At 45.7% G+C, this 20,624-nt stretch overlaps 1 protein-coding gene across 1 annotated transcript in view; it reads left to right on the top strand.

Annotated features, from left to right (window-relative positions):
• Window positions 1-20,624, top strand: part of LOC144761711 (kinesin-like protein KIF28) — a 982,011-nt gene that overhangs the window by 570,686 nt on the left and 390,701 nt on the right. The window contains exon 17 of the mRNA XM_078646973.1: window positions 2,450-2,584. Within this exon, the coding sequence (XP_078503099.1) occupies window positions 2,450-2,584 (135 nt within the window). The remainder of the gene's footprint in view (window positions 1-2,449; window positions 2,585-20,624) is intronic.

Here is a 20,624-nt window from a genome sequence, read left to right as displayed (position 1 = left end):
CTTTCTTGTGTTAGCTCCTCCCTGGAGCATGGGTCAAGTACATGTGTTCTTCCTCATCTTTCCTTCTTGTCTTTTTGAAACACATTATGTTATTGTTTTTTATAAGCGCTTCAATAATATTCCTGTATGTGGTTTTCTACTTTTAACACAGGCATATAGCTTCCTATTTATGTTGCCTTCACCCTATCTGCCGCTTCTATGACATTTGAGTTAATTACACCCCCACCTGTACTACACTTTGCCACTCTAGTCTATGCAACTTCACTCTACAGCACTCCACGCTGCTCTACACCACTCCACTCTATGCCACTTGACTCTCCATCTTTCCACTCTACTCTGTGCCACTCTAAGCCACACCACTCCACTCTACTCTACCCTTCTCTAATATGCGCCCCTCTTTGCTAGTTCCCTCTACTCTATGCCACTCCACTCCACTCTGCACAACTCCACTCTATACCTCTCCACTCTATGCCGCTCCACTCCATGCCATTCTACTCTGTCTACTCTACACCAATCCACTCTATTCAACACCACTCCATTCTACTTTATGCTACTCAACTCAATATAATGCCACTCTATGTCACTTTATCACTCTACTCCACTCTATGCCATTCCAATCTACACCAGTCTACTCTATGCCACTCTATTTTACGCCACTCCACTCCATGCCACTCTACTCCACACCACTCTACTCAACAGCATGCCACTCTACTCTACGCCATTCCACTCTACTTTACACTGCTCCACTCTACTCTATGACCTTTAATCTACTCTACGCCACTCCACTCCACTGTTCACCACTCCACTCCACCCTATGCAATTTCACTCCACTCTACGCAACTTCACTCTACCCTACGCCACTCCATTCCACCCAATGCCACTCCACCCTACGCCACTCTGCTCTGTGCCACTCCACTCTATGCCATTCCAATCCATTCTACACCTCTCCACTCTATGCCACTCCACATCCCTCTACTGTACGCCACTCTAATCTACCCCACTCCATTCCAAATGTCTCTTTGCTACTCCACTCCACACAATGCCTCCTTATGGCACTCTATGCCACTTCACTCTATACCACTTTATGCCACTCTACTCTATGCCTCTGTACTCCATGCCATTCCACTCTATGCCACTCTACACCTCTCTACTCTACACCAGACCATTCCATGCTACACCACTCCACTCTATGGCACTTTACTGTATGCCACTCCACTCCACTGTACGTCACTCAAAACTACCCCACACCATTCCACTCTACCCCACTCCACTCAATGCCTCGCTACTCTACTCCCCTCCACTCGATGCCACTCTACTCTACACCGCTCTATGCCATTATACTCTACGCCACTCCACGCTACGCCGCTCAACTCTGTACCAATTTAATCTATGCCACTCCATTCCATGCCACTGCACTCTTCAGTCTATGCAACTCCACTCTATGCCACTCTGCTCAACGCCACTCTATTCCACTCCACACAATGCTACTCTATGGCACTCTACGCTACTCCACTCTACACCACTCTACTCTATGAAACTCTACTCTACACCACAATACTCAGTGCCAATCCACTGAACACCACTCTACTCTGTGCCATTCCACTCTGTGCCTGTCTGTGGCACTCTATGCCACTCTATCCCACTTTATGCCACTCAGCTCTACACTCCTGTACTCTATGCCACTCTACTCTATGCCATGCTACTCTGCATCACTATACTGCACTCCACTCCGTGCCATTCCTTTTCAGGCCATCCTCTCTACTCCGCTCCACTCCACTATATGCCTATCTTCTCTACTCAACTCTGTGCTACTCTGCACCACTACACACAACTCCACTCCATGCCACTGTAATCCACTCTACTCTATGCCATCCTACTCTTCCCCGTTCTAACTTTCAGCCATGCTGAATGCAGCCACAGTGCTGCACAACATGGTTAAAAGACGTTGGTAAAACCAATATCTTTCACATATACAAAACCTATTGGCTTTGTCAATGCTTGTTGCCAAATGTTCCCCTACTTTGCCTCCATTCCCTCTGCTCTCTTTTGAACCCTTCCTTCTCCACTCTCAATCCTGTCCTCTATTACTCAAGTTCCGCTCCTTTCCAAAACACACTTCCTTCAATCTACAGCCGTGGCATTTTTCTCCTTGCTGCACCACCCTGTGTTTGGGCCCGCAGCATTTTCAACTCCAAATAACTTGTAATGTTGTGCTGCTTACCATCACCCCCTTTGGGTGTCTCCCCCTCTCTTGCACTGTAGCTTTCTCACCGTCGTATCAGTGCAAAGAAAGTATGATCTTACTCAATGCTAAATAACTTTTTTTATATTATGTGCTTGTTATTTGTCTCTTATTACTATTACCCCTTGTTGAAGTAAGACTTCCTATTTTACACTCATTTACTAATTCATGCAACACACAATATAATTATTTTGTTATATATTTTAGACCGCTAGGCGAGGATGATATAGTCATTGACCCTTTGGAACTGCTTGGGAGAAGAATTGACTTCCAGCTTCATAGTTTACGATGCCTTGGAGTTAGATGGGTAAAAGAAGATGCAAACAGAGGAATTCAGATAGGGTAAAGTAAATATTATGCAAGAGCTTTAATGTATATTTAACATAATATCCATGTAATGTACTGTTTGTTTCTGCTCTATACTTCAATTAATATATTGCCTCACTTTATCCTGCCTATTCCTTGATTGTTTCTTCTGCCAACTGCCCTACCAACTATCTAACTATTTTTTGCTATGTGCTTATAACAGCTTCATTTTTGGTATTTTTTCTATCTTTAAGTTTTTTCACCACGTCCCTCTCTCTGAATAGTTTTGCCAATAACACCACATAAACTGACTACACTGTTCTGTAGAACACAAGGAAGATAATATTAAGATTACTAGAGAAAACTAATGTTTTCATTGGAAAAGAAAAATGGTGTCAATCAAAAGAATACCACAGTATAATAAACATGATACTTGCTAGTCCCCCATTGTTGGTTGAGGGGCCTTTCATCACACTGACAGCAAGCCATTGAAATCAGCCTCTCACCTATGAACCAGTCAATCTTCAGAGAAGGCATAACTACCAGGCAGGACACTTGCACATTACCTCTTTTTGTGCTTGACAAAATGCCATCTTCAAAGGCCAGTTGACAAAGCACCACCTTCAAAGGTCCATCTCTGAACCTGCACCCTTCACCCATTATTATACATTGATCTAGCTAGATTGCTCCATGTTTGTCACAGCGTCAATATCTATGTCATCATCACGATCCAAAGACCATCATCGCCAGTCGCTATCTGTGTGTATAGCCCATCTTCCCAGGATCCCAAATTGTCAAGCATCAACTTTGCCATCTAATATAATCAATCACCAAATGCTCGCGATCAGTGGTTATGATTACATAAAGTTGATGACTCAGGATACAACCACAATCTGATGATAAATAATGATTATCTTGGTGTTTCCGCTGCTGCAGTATGTTGAAGATTATGCATGATAAGAAATTCTAAAGCTTTGGAACCCACCAACTCACTCAGGTGCCTCTACTCCATCACCGCAAGCACCGACACCCATTGAGTCCCTCCTCACACAGCCATATAGTTATTGATCTTTATGCTTGGCTTGAAGGCTGTAATTCCCACTTTCCACCTGCAGTTTTCCAGTATGCCTCTGGCCTGCCGGTCAGTCCTGAGAACATCTGGATTGTACATGTCCTCCCTCTTTATTCCTGATAGCATGTCAATCTCATGCCACAGGCTAAACATGGAAGCCCAACCCCTTCTCCCGCCCTTTCATTTAGGACCATCTTTTGCTTCTACAATTAAATGCAGGTCTTTAAAGGGAACTGCTCACCTAGTGACTTACAGTGACCAAGGTCAGCGACATCTATAGGATAACCAAAATGTATGGACTTTTTATGGTTTGGCAAAGTTGGAGGAATACTGTAAAGTAGCTATCCTCCTACCCTACCAATCTTGTGGTTGCCTGCTCTGTTTGAATCATTGAAATATGTGGCTTACTGTTGGCAGAGCCTCTACTGCCTCTGTTGGGGTAACCCCTAACCCCACAGTCCGTACCCCACAGGACCCCTTGGTAAAGGAGTCATTGAGGGAGGGTCACTCATTTCATTTTCACTGCCAGTATCTGTCTTTGAAGGTATGACATAAACAGGCAGGAGAAATGTTAAATGACTCCCATGCACAGGGAAAAAATGCTCCCCTATGGCATGTGTGCGCTTTACATGTGCACATTTATTTTTTGGTGGAAAGTTTCAGAAGGGCCTTAGGCCCCCGGGCACCCTTGACTTTGCATTATCTAATTTGCGATTACCAATTTGGTCATTGCAAATTAGCTAATGCAAAACCATATGCACCTATGGGCCTTTTGGCCCTTGGGAAGGAAGGGAGTAATCTTACCTAATATTGATTCGTTATTTAACAAATCGCTATTAGGTAATATTAAGGAATTTCAAAATCTTTGGGGATTCCTTACATACATAGTATTTTGTGATTACCAAATAGCAATTTGGGAAAAATTGCTATTTGGTAATCACAAAATGCTTCTTTGATACATGTGGCCCAGTGTCCCCTGGAACGCCAGGGCAATGGAATCTCTACTGAGCCAACAAATGATGGCTTGCCTACAAGTGCGCACTTTCTGTTTTTTAAGATGGCTGATTTAAGAAGCTTTCTTCTGTGTTCTAAGAGCCCTGGGCATGCGCATAATATGTGGATTCCTGAATCCTATTTGTACCCACATACACTGCAGCTTAGCATTGTTGGCTGGCTCTTTCATGTAGGGATGAGATCTTTTGTTTCAAAGTGACTAAACCGGAACAACATAAAGCTTTTCTACATGACTGTCCATTACTTACTGTGACACCATGTCAACGGTTCCTTTTTTGATACCTGACTCCTTAGTAGCTCATGCTTAAGTAGTCAACCTGACTATGAAAGATGATATTCCTAGATACTCCTTATTCCAAAAGACATGCATTTGTACCAGAAAGCATTCAAAACGACAGACCATATCCTCAGTAGGGGTGGGCGGAAGTCGCGCTATGCAAAGCTCTGCAAAATGGTAAAAAATCTCCGCGAGCACGCAGAGTTCCACGAACACGCGGAATTGCTTGTTCCATCCATTCGCGATGCTTTTTTCCTGTTCGCAAACGCTGTTTGCGTGCTCGGGGGAAATATTTTGCGAACACGCATTTTAAAAGAGCAAACAAGCAAAAAATTCTGCGAAGCCGCGGATCGCGTAATTTTGAGCGATTCCGCGTTCTCCGCAGAATTACCCAAATTCCGCGAGCAGAACGGAATTTACTGCCTAGGCCTAATCCCCAGTCAAACACTGTTTATACTCAATGACAGCAAACACCAGTTTGGACCAAAATATGCAGAATTCATTTAAAATTTCTGGTAAACCATCAGGCAAGGAGTTTCATAATGCTGGGCACAGAAAGCTTCTTGCTTCTGTTTGTGGTTGCCTATAATTGGTAGCAATGCAAGAGAGACAGCTCTCAGGGCACGGATGAGCAGATCATAACAAAGAGAGGGCATAATCCACTTTATACTTTTCTGCTCTTAGTATGTGACATCAGGGAAGCAAGTTTTCCTCCCTATGGCAAAAACCACATATTTGGAAATCTAAGGAATCTTTTGTAAATGTTCTTAACTATAGTGCACAGTAGGTTTGCATACCGTTGTACAATATATAGGGTGCTTTTAAAGAGCCTAAGACATATTTGCAAGTCATAACAGAATTTGTTTTGTGGTTAATGCTTGCAGAATACACAGATGTTATCAACACAATATACCATTGTCCCTGTCAGTCCGAATGTAGCCTAAATCCCAAGTAGAAGGTTAAGTATTGTAGACATTTACTGAAAAATGTCTTGTATGACATGATGATTTCATTGACTGCCTGCAGTCCACTCTTCTACAATAGGTTGGGACACATGGGACTACAATTATGGAACTAATGATTGATCACACATTATAGATTTTGAGCACTGTAATGTGATTTAGTGCCCAGTTAAATTTTTTTAGCTTGATAGAAATGTGATAATTATAAGCTATGTAATTGCTGTATGTAAATGTTATCCCGTGAGAACTTGTGGGCATTGACATAGCTGATGGTGAGCTGTATTTACTTACTGTGGGTTAATTAACTGTTTTATATCCTAATAAAATGTTATTGGATGGAATAGAATACCAGAGTGCATAGGGGACAAGTTTTTTCAGAATGAATTGTGATGAATTGGCAAAGATGGAAAGCACCCTAAGGGTAATCTGGTAGCAAATGGGTAGCCAGTGTAGAAACACGGAACAAACCTTTAAGAATGGAAGGCCAGGAGGGCGTGGCCTGAGGTGTCAAGATGGCGGTCGCACTCTAAGAGTGTTCCCGGACCCCTCCGTCATCCGCCTCGCATCCTGAGCTCTCAGGCAGTAATCTGCCGTTTCAACCTAGCCTGCCCTGGGTCCTGAAGCACAGGGCTGTTCCCGAGGCTGTCTGTTCCCCGTGTTGGCCCTCTGGGGCGACCTGCCGGCCCTGGTTTCCCTGAGACCCTTGGGAGACAAAATGGCGGCCTGCATTGTGCCCCGGTAATGGGCCTGGTGCTCCGACTGCAGTCCCTTCCAGTAGTCCGAATTTGCTCTGGAGCCAGCCCTGAAGCTGGCCCCCCCGCGCTCCATGGGGGTAAAGAGGCGGCGCCCGGCGTCGGCAAGCTTGGAGCATGCCGATGCGCTCCTGGATCCCTCCGTTCCTTGTTGGGGGTAGGGCGGCCACTGGTGTCCTTGCCTGGAGCTGGTCCTGGGGCGCGCTCGAGACTGGTGTGAGTGCAGCAGCGGTCCGGCTGGAGCCTTGGGCTTCGGTCCCCATATCGGGTGGCGGAGCCGGGGCGAAGGCGGGGGAGCAGCTGCGGACCTGTGGAGGCCATCTATGCAGCGCTTCTTTTATCGGCTACCATACCGGTTAGCGGAGGGAGAGTGTGAGCGGGGCCGGTATCCGGCCCTCCTGGAGTCCTTTTTCTCTCACTCTTGGGGCACTGGCCAGCCCTGGTGCACTGGAGGTGGCGGCCGCCGTGTCGGGTGGCGGAGGGCGGGAGTGAGCGGGCCTCGCCTCTGCTATCCTGGTATTGAAGTCTGTGTCCGCCCAGCTTGTGTTGCTGCCTACAGCTATGACGGAGGGGCCTGGCCGCACTGACTGGGTGGCGGGCGCCCCTGGGACTGGACTGCCCCCTGCACCTGGCTACCAACGCTGCACACTGGGCTGCCCCTGGCCACTCCTGGGTCCCAGCTCCGTGATAAAGGCAGATCAGCCTCCACACTCAGGAAAGTACTGGTGAGTGGGAGTGAGCGGAGGACCGGCTGCCTGGTCGGGCGGCGGGCTGAGAGGTCGAAGTTGGGCCTTCTCGCCCTCTCCCCTGAGGTGCTGTGGGGGCCCATGGCACCGTGCCCGGACGTTGCTTGGAGGAGTATTGGAGAACATTGCTTGTGCCATACGCCCACCGGGCCTGCTACGGTCTAGCACCTACTACCCTGTGGTGAGGAACTGCGGGATGGGGTGCTGTGCTTGGACCTGGTACGCCCCCGGGTCGGTTGGAGCCGCGAGACTTGAGCCAATCCTTCATTATATACAACCCTGTCGGCCGCCATTCTGAGCGGTGGGTAGTGGCTTGCCCATCCCTGGGCACTACGAACCGGAAGCGCCTGCGGCCTCCATACTCTCCCTCCCCCGGCCAACAACATACAGTTGCAGTGGTGTGGGGTGGCCTGGCAACCACTGGTCCCCCCGCGTCCATCTGCACTCGCCCTGCCGCTGTGTTGACCACCTGAACCTTGCTCTCGGAACTGGTTCGCTGGCCAGGTTTGCAGTTCATCTGACTCCGGCCCAAGCAGGTCCTGCAGCCTGCCTTGAGGCGTATCATGGGAAGAGACAGGGCCCCCAGGTCCACGACTGCCGCCACACAAACTAAAATGGACCGCTTCACCACCCAGCGGAGTCCCGAATCTCGACAGCAGAGGATGATATTCGCTAACTTAAAGACCAGGTGGCCGGCTTGAGCTCCCGCACCAGACAACTTCACCGGCGCGCCGAAGACGCTGAAAATCACGCACTCCGTAACAACTTCTGACTGGTGGGTTTCCCAGAAGGGGTTGAAAAGAATCAGCGCCTTTGCGGAGGCCTGGTTTACTTCTTGGATGCCAAAGGACTCTCTGGACTTGGTCGACTGAGGAGCGGCCCCTCCGGCAGCAACGTGTTCGGCCTCCCGGTCCGCCGGGATCCCGCCCCGCATGGCCCCGGTTGTCGGGGCACCTGCGTCGGCGGCGCACGCACTTCAGCAGGAGACGCCGATCCCAGGTGGCGTCCCACAGATCCTCCAGCCTAATGGCTCATGGTCCTCGAAGTTCCTCCGGCTCCTCTGCCTTCCCTCCACGTCCCAAAATCCAAGCTTCTGATGGCCCACTGGTGGACCCTCTGTCTCAGGGGCCTCCCGGGAACGGACATTGACCTCTCTCGCAGCCCAAACCTGTGAAGTGCTGATTACCGACTGCTGAAGCGGTGGACGCCCTGGGGATGTGCCCCCGTCTCTTGGATGACCTGGGGTTCTAGAAGACTGTTTGCTCTGAGTCTTTGTCTTCCTGCCGAGACATATATCCGCCCATATGGAGGGTCCTTCCACGCTTCTCAACCCAAGAGTTTTAGTTTGGTTTACTGGTTCTGGGGGGTCGACAGATGCTTCTGTTCTTGAAGTATAGGGTGGGGGGGTGGGATGGGGGAGGGGGTTGGGAATGTTTGCTCCCAAGGTTTCTTATCGTTGTTTTGCTGCGCCATCACCCACATGACACTCAGACCCACTCCTATTTGGGTCCATTAGCCATTGTCCTTCCCACTAGCACGCTTTTGCACCTGCTCCAGACCCAGCATCTGCCATTGACTCTCCAGGGCCCGACGGAACACTGCAATGCATTATGGTTTTGTAGCACCACCATACACACGACACTCGGACCCACCCCTCGGGGGGCCCAATACACATGGTCCCTCCCGCCAGCGCGGTCATGCTTTCTCCGGGCCCGCATTTGCCGTCGACCCTCCAGGGTCCGATGGGCTGCAATAGTGACTTCCAGCCCCCATGATTGACGCTCCAACTCCAAAGGCCGCCCTCCATATATTATCCTGGAACGTTAATGGCCTATTAGACCGCCACAAACGAACAGCTGTACTGCGCTACGCACAACACCTCAATGTAGAAATACTTCTGCTCTCGCGGTGTGGCTGTACTACTGAAATGCACCCTTCCCTTTGTGCTTACAGAAGTTATTCATGACCTACAAGGCACGTTCATAATCATTTGCGGTACACATGGGGGCACTCCTCTTAACCTGGTGTCCTTGTACTCACCCCCCTTGATGCTCGCCATGATCTTAAAACAGTCCACTGCCCTGTTGCCTGCCCTCCCTTTGGGAACCACCGTTACTGGGGGCGACTTTAACGTGGTATCCACCCCGCTCCTCGACACGACAGGCCCTCCATCCACCTCTAGGCTGGCGCAAGCGAAACAGTTGACGAGCTGAGCTGAATCCCTTGGCCTTTGCGATGCATGGCGCACCTGGCTCCCACACACTAAACAATTCACACACACGTCTGCCGCCCACCACACGCAGGCACATAGATGCCTTTTTTCTTCCGTCCACAGATTGCTCCTCAATTCAAGACGTCTGCATAGTCCCGAGAGGCATCTCCGACCATTCCCTCTGCTCCTTAGTATGGGGGCACCCCCCCTACTCACGCCCAATGTGGCTGCTGAACGCCTGGTTTCTTCAAGACAAAGACTTCAAGAAGGCGGTGTACAGGAGTTGCAGTACTAATTTGACGCCAATGTGGGGTCGGTCCCCTCTTTGGGTACCCTGTGAGAGGCAGGTAAGGCCACAGTTCGTGGATATGCCAAAGGCCACGTCCAACGACAACGACAGGCCCAGCTATCACAGATTACCTCATTGGAGGTGCAGGTTCTACGTCTCGAGCACTCCCCCTCCGCGGAGGACGATGCCGATCACGAGCGGTGCCTTATGCATATTCGGAATGAAATCAAGCATCTGTCCCTGGAGGCCGACAAACTCTTGTGGAGATCATCTGTGGCCAGAGTCTATGGTTGGGGGGACAAGAACGGCACAATCCTGCACAGGCTCGCCAAGTATCCCAGAATGAACCGTATTATTCCAGAGATACTGGACCAAGAGGGGTTGACACAACGATCCCCGGTGGCTATGGCCGGCACATTCGCCGCCTTCTACTGTCAGCTCTATGCCAAGCGGACCCCGACACGGTCTCTCCACGGGCTGCTGGGATCCGCGGGTACCCACCTCCCTCAACTGGACTCCACTGCCCTGGCCGACCTTGACCGCCCAATCTCACACGACGAGATCAATGAGGCCATTGCCCATATCTCCTCGGGTAAGACTCATGGCCCAGACGGCCTTCCCCAGGATATTATGCAGCGTACCGCGAGGCCCTCATGCCTCACTTGGCAGAGCTGTATGCGGAGACCTTGAGAAAGGGTCCTTTCCATCCGAGACGGATGTGGCTACCATCGTGGTCCTCCCGAAGTCACAACCGCCATGTCCTTACTGTGCAGACTATTGTCCCTTCTCTCTTATTCACACGGACAATAAGCTCTTTGCAGCAATTCTCGCTCAACGGCTGAAGCCCCATCTTACAACATTGGTCCACCCGGACCAGTGCGGTTTCATGCCCCATCGAGGCACCAGACATTGTCTCCGGCGGCTTCATATGGCCCTGGCTCACTGCCAGGTGCTCTCCCCTTCCTTGGCGCTCCTTCTGATAGACTTTGAGAAAGTGTTTGACTCCGTGGACTGCACGTACTTAGATGACGTACTGGTGGCAATGGGCTTCGGCCCCCATTTCCGTCGGCTAGTTGGTGTTCTCTACACCCGGCCTCAAGCGCGAGTCCTGGTTAATTGGACTCTTTCGGACGCCTTCCCCATTCAAAGGGGAACGAGAAAGGGATGCCCCCTCTTGCCCCTTCTCTTCGACTTGGCGATGGAGCCCCTAGCGACTTTGATCAGGTCTGCGAGCCTTGAGCGAGGATGGGAATGGCCCAATTCTGAGGTGGACAATATCGCTCTTTACGTGGACGATGTCCTGCTCTTCCTAACGGACCCCGCCCAGTCAGGTCCCCGTTGTCTCCAGATCCTGAGTTCCTTGGACAGGCCTCTGGCCTCCGAATGAACCCTACAAGCTGGTCTTGGTCCCGCTCCACCTATCCAGAGAATGTTACGACTGGCAATCCACGATACCGCTTCGGCGTCAGTCCTTTAAGTACCTTGGGATCTGGGTAGCTCTCCTCCCGGAATTGGGTTGGTCTCTTAATGTTGCCCCGCTCATCAAGAAAGCTAAGGAGGATCTCCACAGATGGCAGAGACTGCCCTTGAACCCCTTGGGGAGGGTCGCCTTATTTAAAATGATGATCCTTCCTAGATTCCTTTACGTCCTCCAAAATACCCCCTTCTGCTTTCCACGGGCGTGGTTTCGGGAGCTGGACACTATGGCCGCTAAATTCCTGTGGCGGGGGGGAAAGGCCCGGTTAGCGCTCAGGACCTGTCAGATTCCATCATTTGACGGGGGCATGGGGATGACACATTTATACCTTTACTACCTGGCAATCCATCTACTGAGTATACACGACTGGTTCAACGGGGGCTGGTCCGACCCTGCCTATAGGTTGGAGCTCAGTGTGATTGGCCTACCCAAGATCCATTCCCTAATGTACGGGGCACCTCTTCCGTCCACCCTGCCCGATGTCTCGCGCTCGGTACTCCTAGCCTGGCGGGCCGCCCTCCGACATACCAATTGAACACACAAGCTCACTCAACACACACCTCTATGGCACAGGGCCAGTGGACTACAGGGGTTCAGAACATGGGATCTTATTGGGATCTCTCAACTTGGCGAGGTGTGGGCGACTGTCCACATGCGCTCCTTTAAAGACCTTCAGTCCAGATACTCCCTGCACCCATCGCAATTTTACAAATACTTACAACTACAACACATACAAGACAGCACCAGGATCCCTGAATACAGTCCCCCCAAGGCTCAGACCATGCTGGGCGACTTGGGAAAGGGGGCATCTCTCGCATCTACAAGACGCTGGTCAACAACACCCCGACCTCACTAGACCGACTCAGGGGCCACTGGGAGGAGTGGGTGGGTCTTTGGACAAGGAGGACTAGCGTGACGCCCACATTTCGCCTAATTTGGTCAACACGTCGGCCAAGCTCCGCCTGATCCAATTATACTACATACACACGGCTTACCTACCCTCGCAGCGCCTACACCGTGCCGGTTTTTCCCCATCTGCCGCATGTACGAGATGTGGTCAAGACCCGGACGATTTCTACCACATGGTGTGGGTGTGCCCCCGTCTGACTCAGTTCTGGGGAGAGATCGAGAGTGAATTATCCGAGGTCCTGGGGTGGGAGGTTCCCCATGACCCACGTCATTCCCTTCACGGGATCACAGACGGACTAGATGGGACCAGGAATGAGAAGCAATTCTACAATATGGCCATGGTTGGGGCTAAGAGGGACATTGCCGCCTCCTGGAAACTTCCCACACCGCCAGGCTCAGAGAAATGGCGACAGGGGGTGGATTGGTGTATGGTACAAGAAAAACCTATGCACGAGGGTGTCCGAAGAAATACCAGAAGGTTTGGGGCAAGTGGCTGGGAGCCATGGAGTGACATACTCTTTATACGAGACGTTTGTATCTACCGCTGGAGTGTGGGACTAAAAAAGTGTTACTTATGTCTTCATTGTACTATGTCAGTGTTGGTGCTCTTCATGGTCGTGCATTTGGTGCTTGTACTTTGTAAAACAATAAAGTTGTTAAAAAAAAAAAAAAGAATGGAAGGCCAGAATGCTGCATACAATAAACTCCCTTGCTAAAATATCATATAGACTTCAGTGTCCTACCTCTATTTTGTAAGGTAAGAATATACATATTTGCATTAAACTAATAAATGTAAAAAAAGAATATAAATATTGCACTTATCTCCACTTTTCTCCCAAGTTAAAACTGAGAGAAGTTAATACAAATATTTGCTTACCAAGCAATGTAGTGGTAGGTCGATGTAGTGAACATAAAGTTACTGTAGGTTGACATTGCCAACTTCGATTCAGAGATATCTAACCCTTCAAGCTCTTCTCTTCAGGTAGGCAAACATATTTTGGATAATCAGCATCTGCAGGGCAAATTCCTTTGAAAGTGCAGGATAAATGGTGTTCTTATTATACTTTAATGAGGCATCTACAAGGATTGTACCAAGCTTTCTTATGACAGTCACACAATACATTTTAGATGCCGGGTGTCACATTTTGCATATATGGTATCTTCCCAGAGATGTGTCCACACTCCCTTCCCCATCCATCCCCTTGCCCAATGGTATTGTCCCCTCACCCATTGTTCAAAGGGCATGCTGCTGTATTTAGAATGTTGAAGCCAGAGGGTTTTATGTTGAGCTTCTCTGAGTGACCAGGGCAAAGATGGAAGGAGAAAGACAGCTGTGGCTGAGGTGTTTCTTGGTGCAGTTAATAAAGACATCTCTACAATTATCAGTTTCTCCTGAGAGTTATCTTTGACTAGATTTCACAGCATGGTTGCAAAATGAGTTAGAAAAGATTAAACTGCAGTCTGAGGAAGAGAGAGCAGACATTGCTCTTTCTCTTACAAATGCTTCAGAATGCAGCAGCTTGTGCATTGTTGGGCACAACCCCAAACATGTAGTAGCTGTAATGGCTGCTTCTATATCCAATGGGTTCATTAAATCCCCCCCCCCCAGTCTTCGAGATCATTAAATGATCCAATACTTTCCCTAATTGGATGAATAAAGTACCAATCTTCAACCTATGAGTGTTCTATATATAAATCAAACAGTCCCTATCAGCTTTCAGACTGTATTAACCTACTGTTTGTCAGTGCATTGAAATATTATTTTTACATTACAATTGCCATTGTATTAATCCAGTTAACCTGTCGAAGGAGTAGGGGACTTCCATTTAAACATGATAATGCACTTGCTACCAGCTTTGCAACATATAGCAAATATTAATTCTCTTCCAGGGGATACTCATCAATAGTCATAAGCACTGAATAGTCCCGCCCACGTGCGGGATCCCGGAGCAATAGCCAATAATATGCATATATCTACATATATATATATCTACATATATATATATATATATATATATATATTACCTACTGGCGGTCGCCAGTAGGTATATATAGTTAGGATTTTTTCCCTATGGGATTTTTGAAAATTCTATGTCTAATAACTTTGGCGTTTGTGGACGGAATTGGCTGAAATTTTCTGGAAAATGGAACATTTTGTTTCTGAGCAGCCCCTGAAAATTTGGGGGGGGTTCGTCCAGGGGGGGCCGAGAAAAAAGGGGGGTCCCAAAACGTGTTTTTAACATTGAGTTTTCCATAGGGCGGTTAGCCTCACTTTTAGCCCGAACGGCTGAATGGATTTGCACGAAACTTGGCTAAATTGTAGGGACTGGTAGCCCGATGTGCCTTTTGTAGGTCTTAATATATGTGCTGCAGTGGATTTTGAGAAATTAACGTAAAAAAAAGATATATATCTGTAAGCGCGGACCAGGCAGCGCCCCGGTTCGCGGACCTTAAGCGTACCAAAACTTCGCGTAGCGAAGCTGATTGGCTCTCCGGTGTCTGTCAACATTCTAAACAGTCCGGAGCGGCCGCCATCTTGTCTCTCGGTAGGATCGAGAGACAAGAGGAGGCCAAAACAAAGGGGGAAATAACCATAAGGGGGCATAGTAGATCCTCGCTGACCCCCTAGGTTTAATGTGGAGGTTTTAAAAGGGCCCCGCGGGGCAAAAAAAATAATTTTTTTTTTGTTTTTTTGCGTGGGTAGCGCCCGGTACGCGAACCGGGAAGCGTTCTGGGGAGCGTACTACAATGAAAAATGAATGATAGACTTTTCAAATGCTGTATGTTAATTGATTGTTGGATTTGTTGATTATTTTTTATTTTCTTTATCTTCCCAGGGAGCGACCCGGTACGCGAACCGTTGAGCGCCTCGGTTCGCGGACCTTAAGCGTTCCGGGAGTCCACCATTTTGTGTTTCAGTCGAATTAAGATACAAGATGGAGGGCAAATAATGTTCAGAATGGGTAGAAGGGGGCACGGTAGAGTTATCTTGACCCCCTAGGTTTTCTGAGGGTGGCTGAGGAGGCTTATATGTGCGAAAAAAAACCATTTTTAAAAAAAAAAATCGCGAGGTTAGCTCCCGGTACGCGTACCGGGTAGCGCCCCAGGGAGCGTACTTTGTTGAAAATTAGTGAAAAAAGTTAGAGTAAAATAATAATTGTGAGTGATTAGATGTAGGGTAGCTCTGAGAAGAGCTTTTGGGTTTATGGTACATTTAGGTACTTATAAGTAGGTACCAATGCACATTCTTAAATTCAGAGTGAAAACTCTGTTGCCCTCATCTGAGAAGTGAACTCCATCTCCTCTGTAGATATCTTGCATGTAGTAACGCAAGTTATTGTTGTACAGGGAGCCCATTCCATGGTCTCTCATGTAAGCTGAAACAGATTTGTTTACATGCTTCCTCGACTTCTCAATTTGTGGACAAAATTGGTTTGACCACCTCCATTTCTGTCTTTGGCATATATTTGAATATACCAAGGCAGTCTGAGGAAAAAGTGCCATTAATTGCTCAAAGGTGTCCTTTAAAAGCATTTCCAGACCTACACCAGTCAAAGTGCCCAAATCATTACCTCCACAGTGCACAATTAACAGGTCAGGTTTTGGCAAATGCATAAAGGTTTTCACCAATGGTATCAATTGGTGACATTTTAATCCTCTGTGGCCAAACCACTTAATTTCCACATCTTGTAAATTGAGGTTAGGTAAATTCCTGCTTTCAACGTACCTTTGAGCCCAGTGAATATAACTATGACCAACAATCCAGACAGAAAACATGGTGAGAGAAGGTTCTCCTGCAGTCAGATGAAGTGTGGCAATGAAATGGCAGTTGAAAAAATGAGAGTGTAAAATGAAAAAAAAACTGTGGAGTTTCTGTGTTCATGAAGCAGTAACAGTGATTGGTGGATTTTGATTGATGAAAACAGAAAGTTAGGGTGCACAGATGTGTTCTTTGAAAGATGTATTTTGAGTGGTCAATAAAAAATCATTAAATGAAAGAATGCACTGGATATGCAGGTGCACTGAGAGTTCAGAGTTCAATTGCAACATTGTTGTGTGAACTTGCAAACACCAGAGGTATTCCAGGAGGTGGTTGCTATGGAAAATAGGCAGAAAGGGCAGAGGGGGAAGGGTTTTCATTTGAAAAAAAGTGAGGGAAGAGTTTTGATTGGGTGACATGAGAAATATGTGTGAAGAATTACAGCATTTCTGTGCTTTTGATAGCTGCAGACTCTGGAGTGCATACCTTTTGCTCTGCTGAAGACAAATTGGTGTGTTTCTGAGACTGTTTTCAAACTCAAAGTATTTGCTAAGGTGAGAAAATATTTCTTTAATTTAGATAGAGAATAGTGTGCTTTAAGGAGAAAATTATGATTTATGTGGCGCAAATTGCTTGTAAATATGCTCTCACATGTGTATGGAAAATTTTGATTTTGAATGTTTGTGTTACATAGCCATGTTAAAAGTGACCCAACCATGCTGGAAAGGCAATCAAAAAATGCTTTCATGTGTTTTAATGACATTTTAAGTCATTTTCCCATGTGCAGTGTTTAGAAATTATGATTTGAAAATCGTTTTTGGGGAAAAGGAATTGTTTTTAAATTCATGACAAGGACATAATGGTGTATGCTTCTTTATAAGGCAATTGACTGTCCCTGATGTTATTTTTCTCATTTTAGTGTAAGACCTTTCTCTGTGGCGCAAATTGCTTGTAAATATGCTTCCACATGTGCATGGAAAATTTTGATTTTGAATGTTTGTGTTACATAGCCATGTTAAAAGTGACCCAACCATGCTCGAAAGGCAATCAAAAAACGCTTTCATGTGTTTTAATGACATTTTAAGTCATTTTCTCATGTGCAGTGTTTTGAAATTATGATTTGAAAATCGTTTTTGGGGAAAAGGAATTGTTTTTAAATTCATGACAAGGACATAATGGTGTACGGTTCTTTATAAGGCAATTGACTGTCCCTGATGTTATTTTTCTCATTTTAGTGTAAGACATTTCTCTGTGGCGCAAATTGCTTGTAAATATGCTCCCACATGTGCATGGAAAATTTAGATTTTGAATGTTTGTGTTACATAGCCATGTTAAGAGTGACCCTCCCATGCAGGAAAGCCAATCAAAAAACGCTTTTATGTGTCTTAAGGACAATTTAAGTAATTTTCCCATGTGTAGTGTTTTGAAGTTATGATTTGAAAATCGTTGTTGAGGTAAAGGAATGTTGTTAAAATTTATGTGCGCCATATGCCCCCAAATTTCTTTTTTAGGGGTGCAGCAGGGTGTTCTTGAGACACCCCTGCACCCTTGGAAAAATTCCTAATTTGTGATGAGCAAATTGCTAATCGCAAATTAAACCTTCATTCCTATGAGCCTCCTAGCCCATGGAAATGAATGGGTAACTTGCAATTAGCAATTTGCTCATCGCAAATTAGGAATGGTAAAGAATCGCTATTTATTCCTTAAAATTCGCTATTTAGAAAATGTAAAATATTTTGATGATACATATGGCAGTTCATCTGTAACAAGATAAGAAGCTTAGGGATAGATTTATGATGACTGGCGCATCACCAGGGATGTGACAGTCATCCTGCGCCGCTGTTCCGCCACCCATGGTGTGCTGCATTTACAATGCGGCGCAGCATGGGGCAAAAACGGCACAGATGCGTGACGCATCTGTGCCGTAAAGGTGGCGCATTGCTGGAGTTGTATCGCAAGTGCGATGCAGCTCCAGCAAGGCTCAGGGGTGCCCCATCTCCACAATGCTGCGTCAAGACCTATGCCAGCTTCAAGCAGGCGCAGGGTTTTGACGCAGCTTTCTCCTATCTGATTGTAAATGCGGCACACCATGGGTGGCAGAGCAGTGGTGCACGTTAACTGGTGCATGCCTGGGGATGTGCCATTTAATATAAATCTGCCCCTTTACATTTAAGTATGTGCAGGGGACACAGAGTCGGTGAGGCTTATCCAAGGTTAAGAAGAGATGAGTCCTGTTCAGTGAAAAATTAGACATAGGCTTCACCTGCTCAGCATTGCTGGACATGGCTAAATAATAGCTGCTAAATGTTAATCTTGTTAAACAATTTTACTATTATAATCTCTGAGATTTGTCTCTTACTCTGCAACATCTCATTGTTGTTATCTTTCTTTAAAGATAAAGACAACCTCAACATGAGCGACAATCTGCAATCAGTTGATTTTGACCTCATCATTGAACTTGTAATTGAAACATCAGTGGATGTTGATCCTTTGGATGATTTAAATCCTGAGGATGAAGAAGAGCGTGATGAGGATGCAGATTTGTCCGAATTATATGATATAGGATGGGAAGCTGACCTGCTTGAGCCTTTGGAAATATAAACATTTATTTTTAAAATTTATAATTAATAAAAAGTAAAAAGGTAAACCGTTTAATTTAAAAATAAAGACACCTTCAAAAACAGGTTATGTGTAGTGTCTTCAATAAAATATTAAAATATGCTCATAAAATTAGATCAGATTCACATATAAAATAGCATAGGTAACATAAATATAAATGTCATTTCTTTTCTGGTATTTCTGTATTGTAAAATTGCCAATGACTAAAAAATCTTCAAATTAAAATGTCAAGTAGTGTGTTAAGTTTTTGATCACTGTTACTGATTTACTGTTTGGTAATAATGTTTAATAACATTTTTTATTATATTTTTCCACAGATTCAACTGCAGATCATTTCAAGATTTCACCATGCCTACAATACAAAGACAGATAAAGGCTGCAAAACGTCAAAGACAGCAGGTGAAAAAAAAAACGCAGCAGTCCTCTAACAAAAAGATTTCTCAAGCCACGAAGAAAGCACCGGGTAAGAGCTCTAAATATTTCATAAGAAATATTTGTATTAAAAAAAATATTACTACAGAAAATGTTTCAGTCCATAAAACGAGAAGGAAATCAAATGGAAAGAAAAGGACAATGAAAAATGTTACTGCTAGAGCAAGAGATAAATCTGTGCATGATAGTAGAAGGAAACAACAGTTTAGGGAGATTCGTAAATGAATGTTCCGCAACAGGATAATTGGCAATTTGTTAAAAAATATTAAGAAAGGTCAACAGAAACTAGTTTTTTATAAGAGAAAAAAAAAAGTTGAGAAAGTTATTGATCAGGCATTTGAAATTAAACGTAAGTTATTTATTTTGATAATCAATAGAATTAGGAAGCTAAACAAGGCAATTTTTGATTTCAAAAGAAATAGTAGATGGAAGAGAATAGTTAATCGTAGTAATTTTTGTGAAGTTTTTTCTGGAGAATGGATGCATAGTTCAAGCTGTGAGGCATTTTTTAATGAGGAGAGTTATTTCCAGGATAATGATTTGGTGCATGCAGTTGACACCAGTGGTCGTGCTTATGAAGTGAAAGATGGTTGTCCAGTTGAAAAAGAAAAACTTGTGACAACAGAGGCAGAAGAGGTGTTAGGTAATGAGGTTTTAGGAAGACGTGCTAAGGGTCCTGTGTACACCTGGAAGTGTAGTAGTATTTGCAGTGTGCGACAGGATTCCATCAATTTGCTTTGTGATTTTGTACGGTCATTTAACAAAAAAAGTTTGAAGCAGAAAATGATGTTGTTGCAAGAATTAGATCCTTGCAGAGTAAGAGAAGTGACAGGTTTGCATGGTCATTCACTGGCTTGTCTTTCCAGGAGAGTATGCCAGAGTGTTTTTCATCATTTCAGGATGCTAGCAGTGCATCATAATAAAGTGAGGAAATTAGTTAGAATGTTGTATTATGCTAAGAGTCCAGCAATTATGCTGAAACAATTATGCGCTGCTCTTTTGCATGGTTCTGAAATAGATGTGAAGAATATATGTGAAGAAATTGAGTTTTGTTACTTTGGAAGTAAAGAGGAGAATGTTGAAATTGAGCAAGAAGTAGAGGGTCATGTGGAAGATAGTGTACAGGTTTCCAGTACAGATAATTTCCAGAGGGAAATTGCGACGTTTGAGGTGAAATCAAGTGAGAGGCCTAATTTCACTTGTGTGTGTTGTCGACGCACTTATTATAAGAATCAGACTAAGTTAGTGGATTTATATGCAAAAAGTGAAAGGGAAAATAATAGTGAATGGAAGGATTTTGCAACATACTTGATGGTAGAAAATTGTTTTGATTTGGGATTGGATCAACGTGTGTGTACTTATTGTTGTAACAAATTAAAACAAAACCAGATGCCTGCTAGAGCAGTTCATAATAATCTGGAATTGGTTGAGATTCCTTCTGAATTGAAGGACTTAAATACTTATGAATCTATTTTGATTCAAAGTATCCATCCCTTTCAGGCTATTGTAAGAATGGAGCCAAAGACAGGGAAATTGCCTCCATCAGATTTACAGA

Source organism: Lissotriton helveticus, chromosome 6 (assembly GCF_964261635.1).
Source record: "Lissotriton helveticus chromosome 6, aLisHel1.1, whole genome shotgun sequence".
In the NCBI taxonomy this organism is placed as follows: domain Eukaryota; kingdom Metazoa; phylum Chordata; class Amphibia; order Caudata; family Salamandridae; genus Lissotriton; species Lissotriton helveticus.
This window is presented reverse-complemented; position numbering and strand designations above follow the sequence as displayed.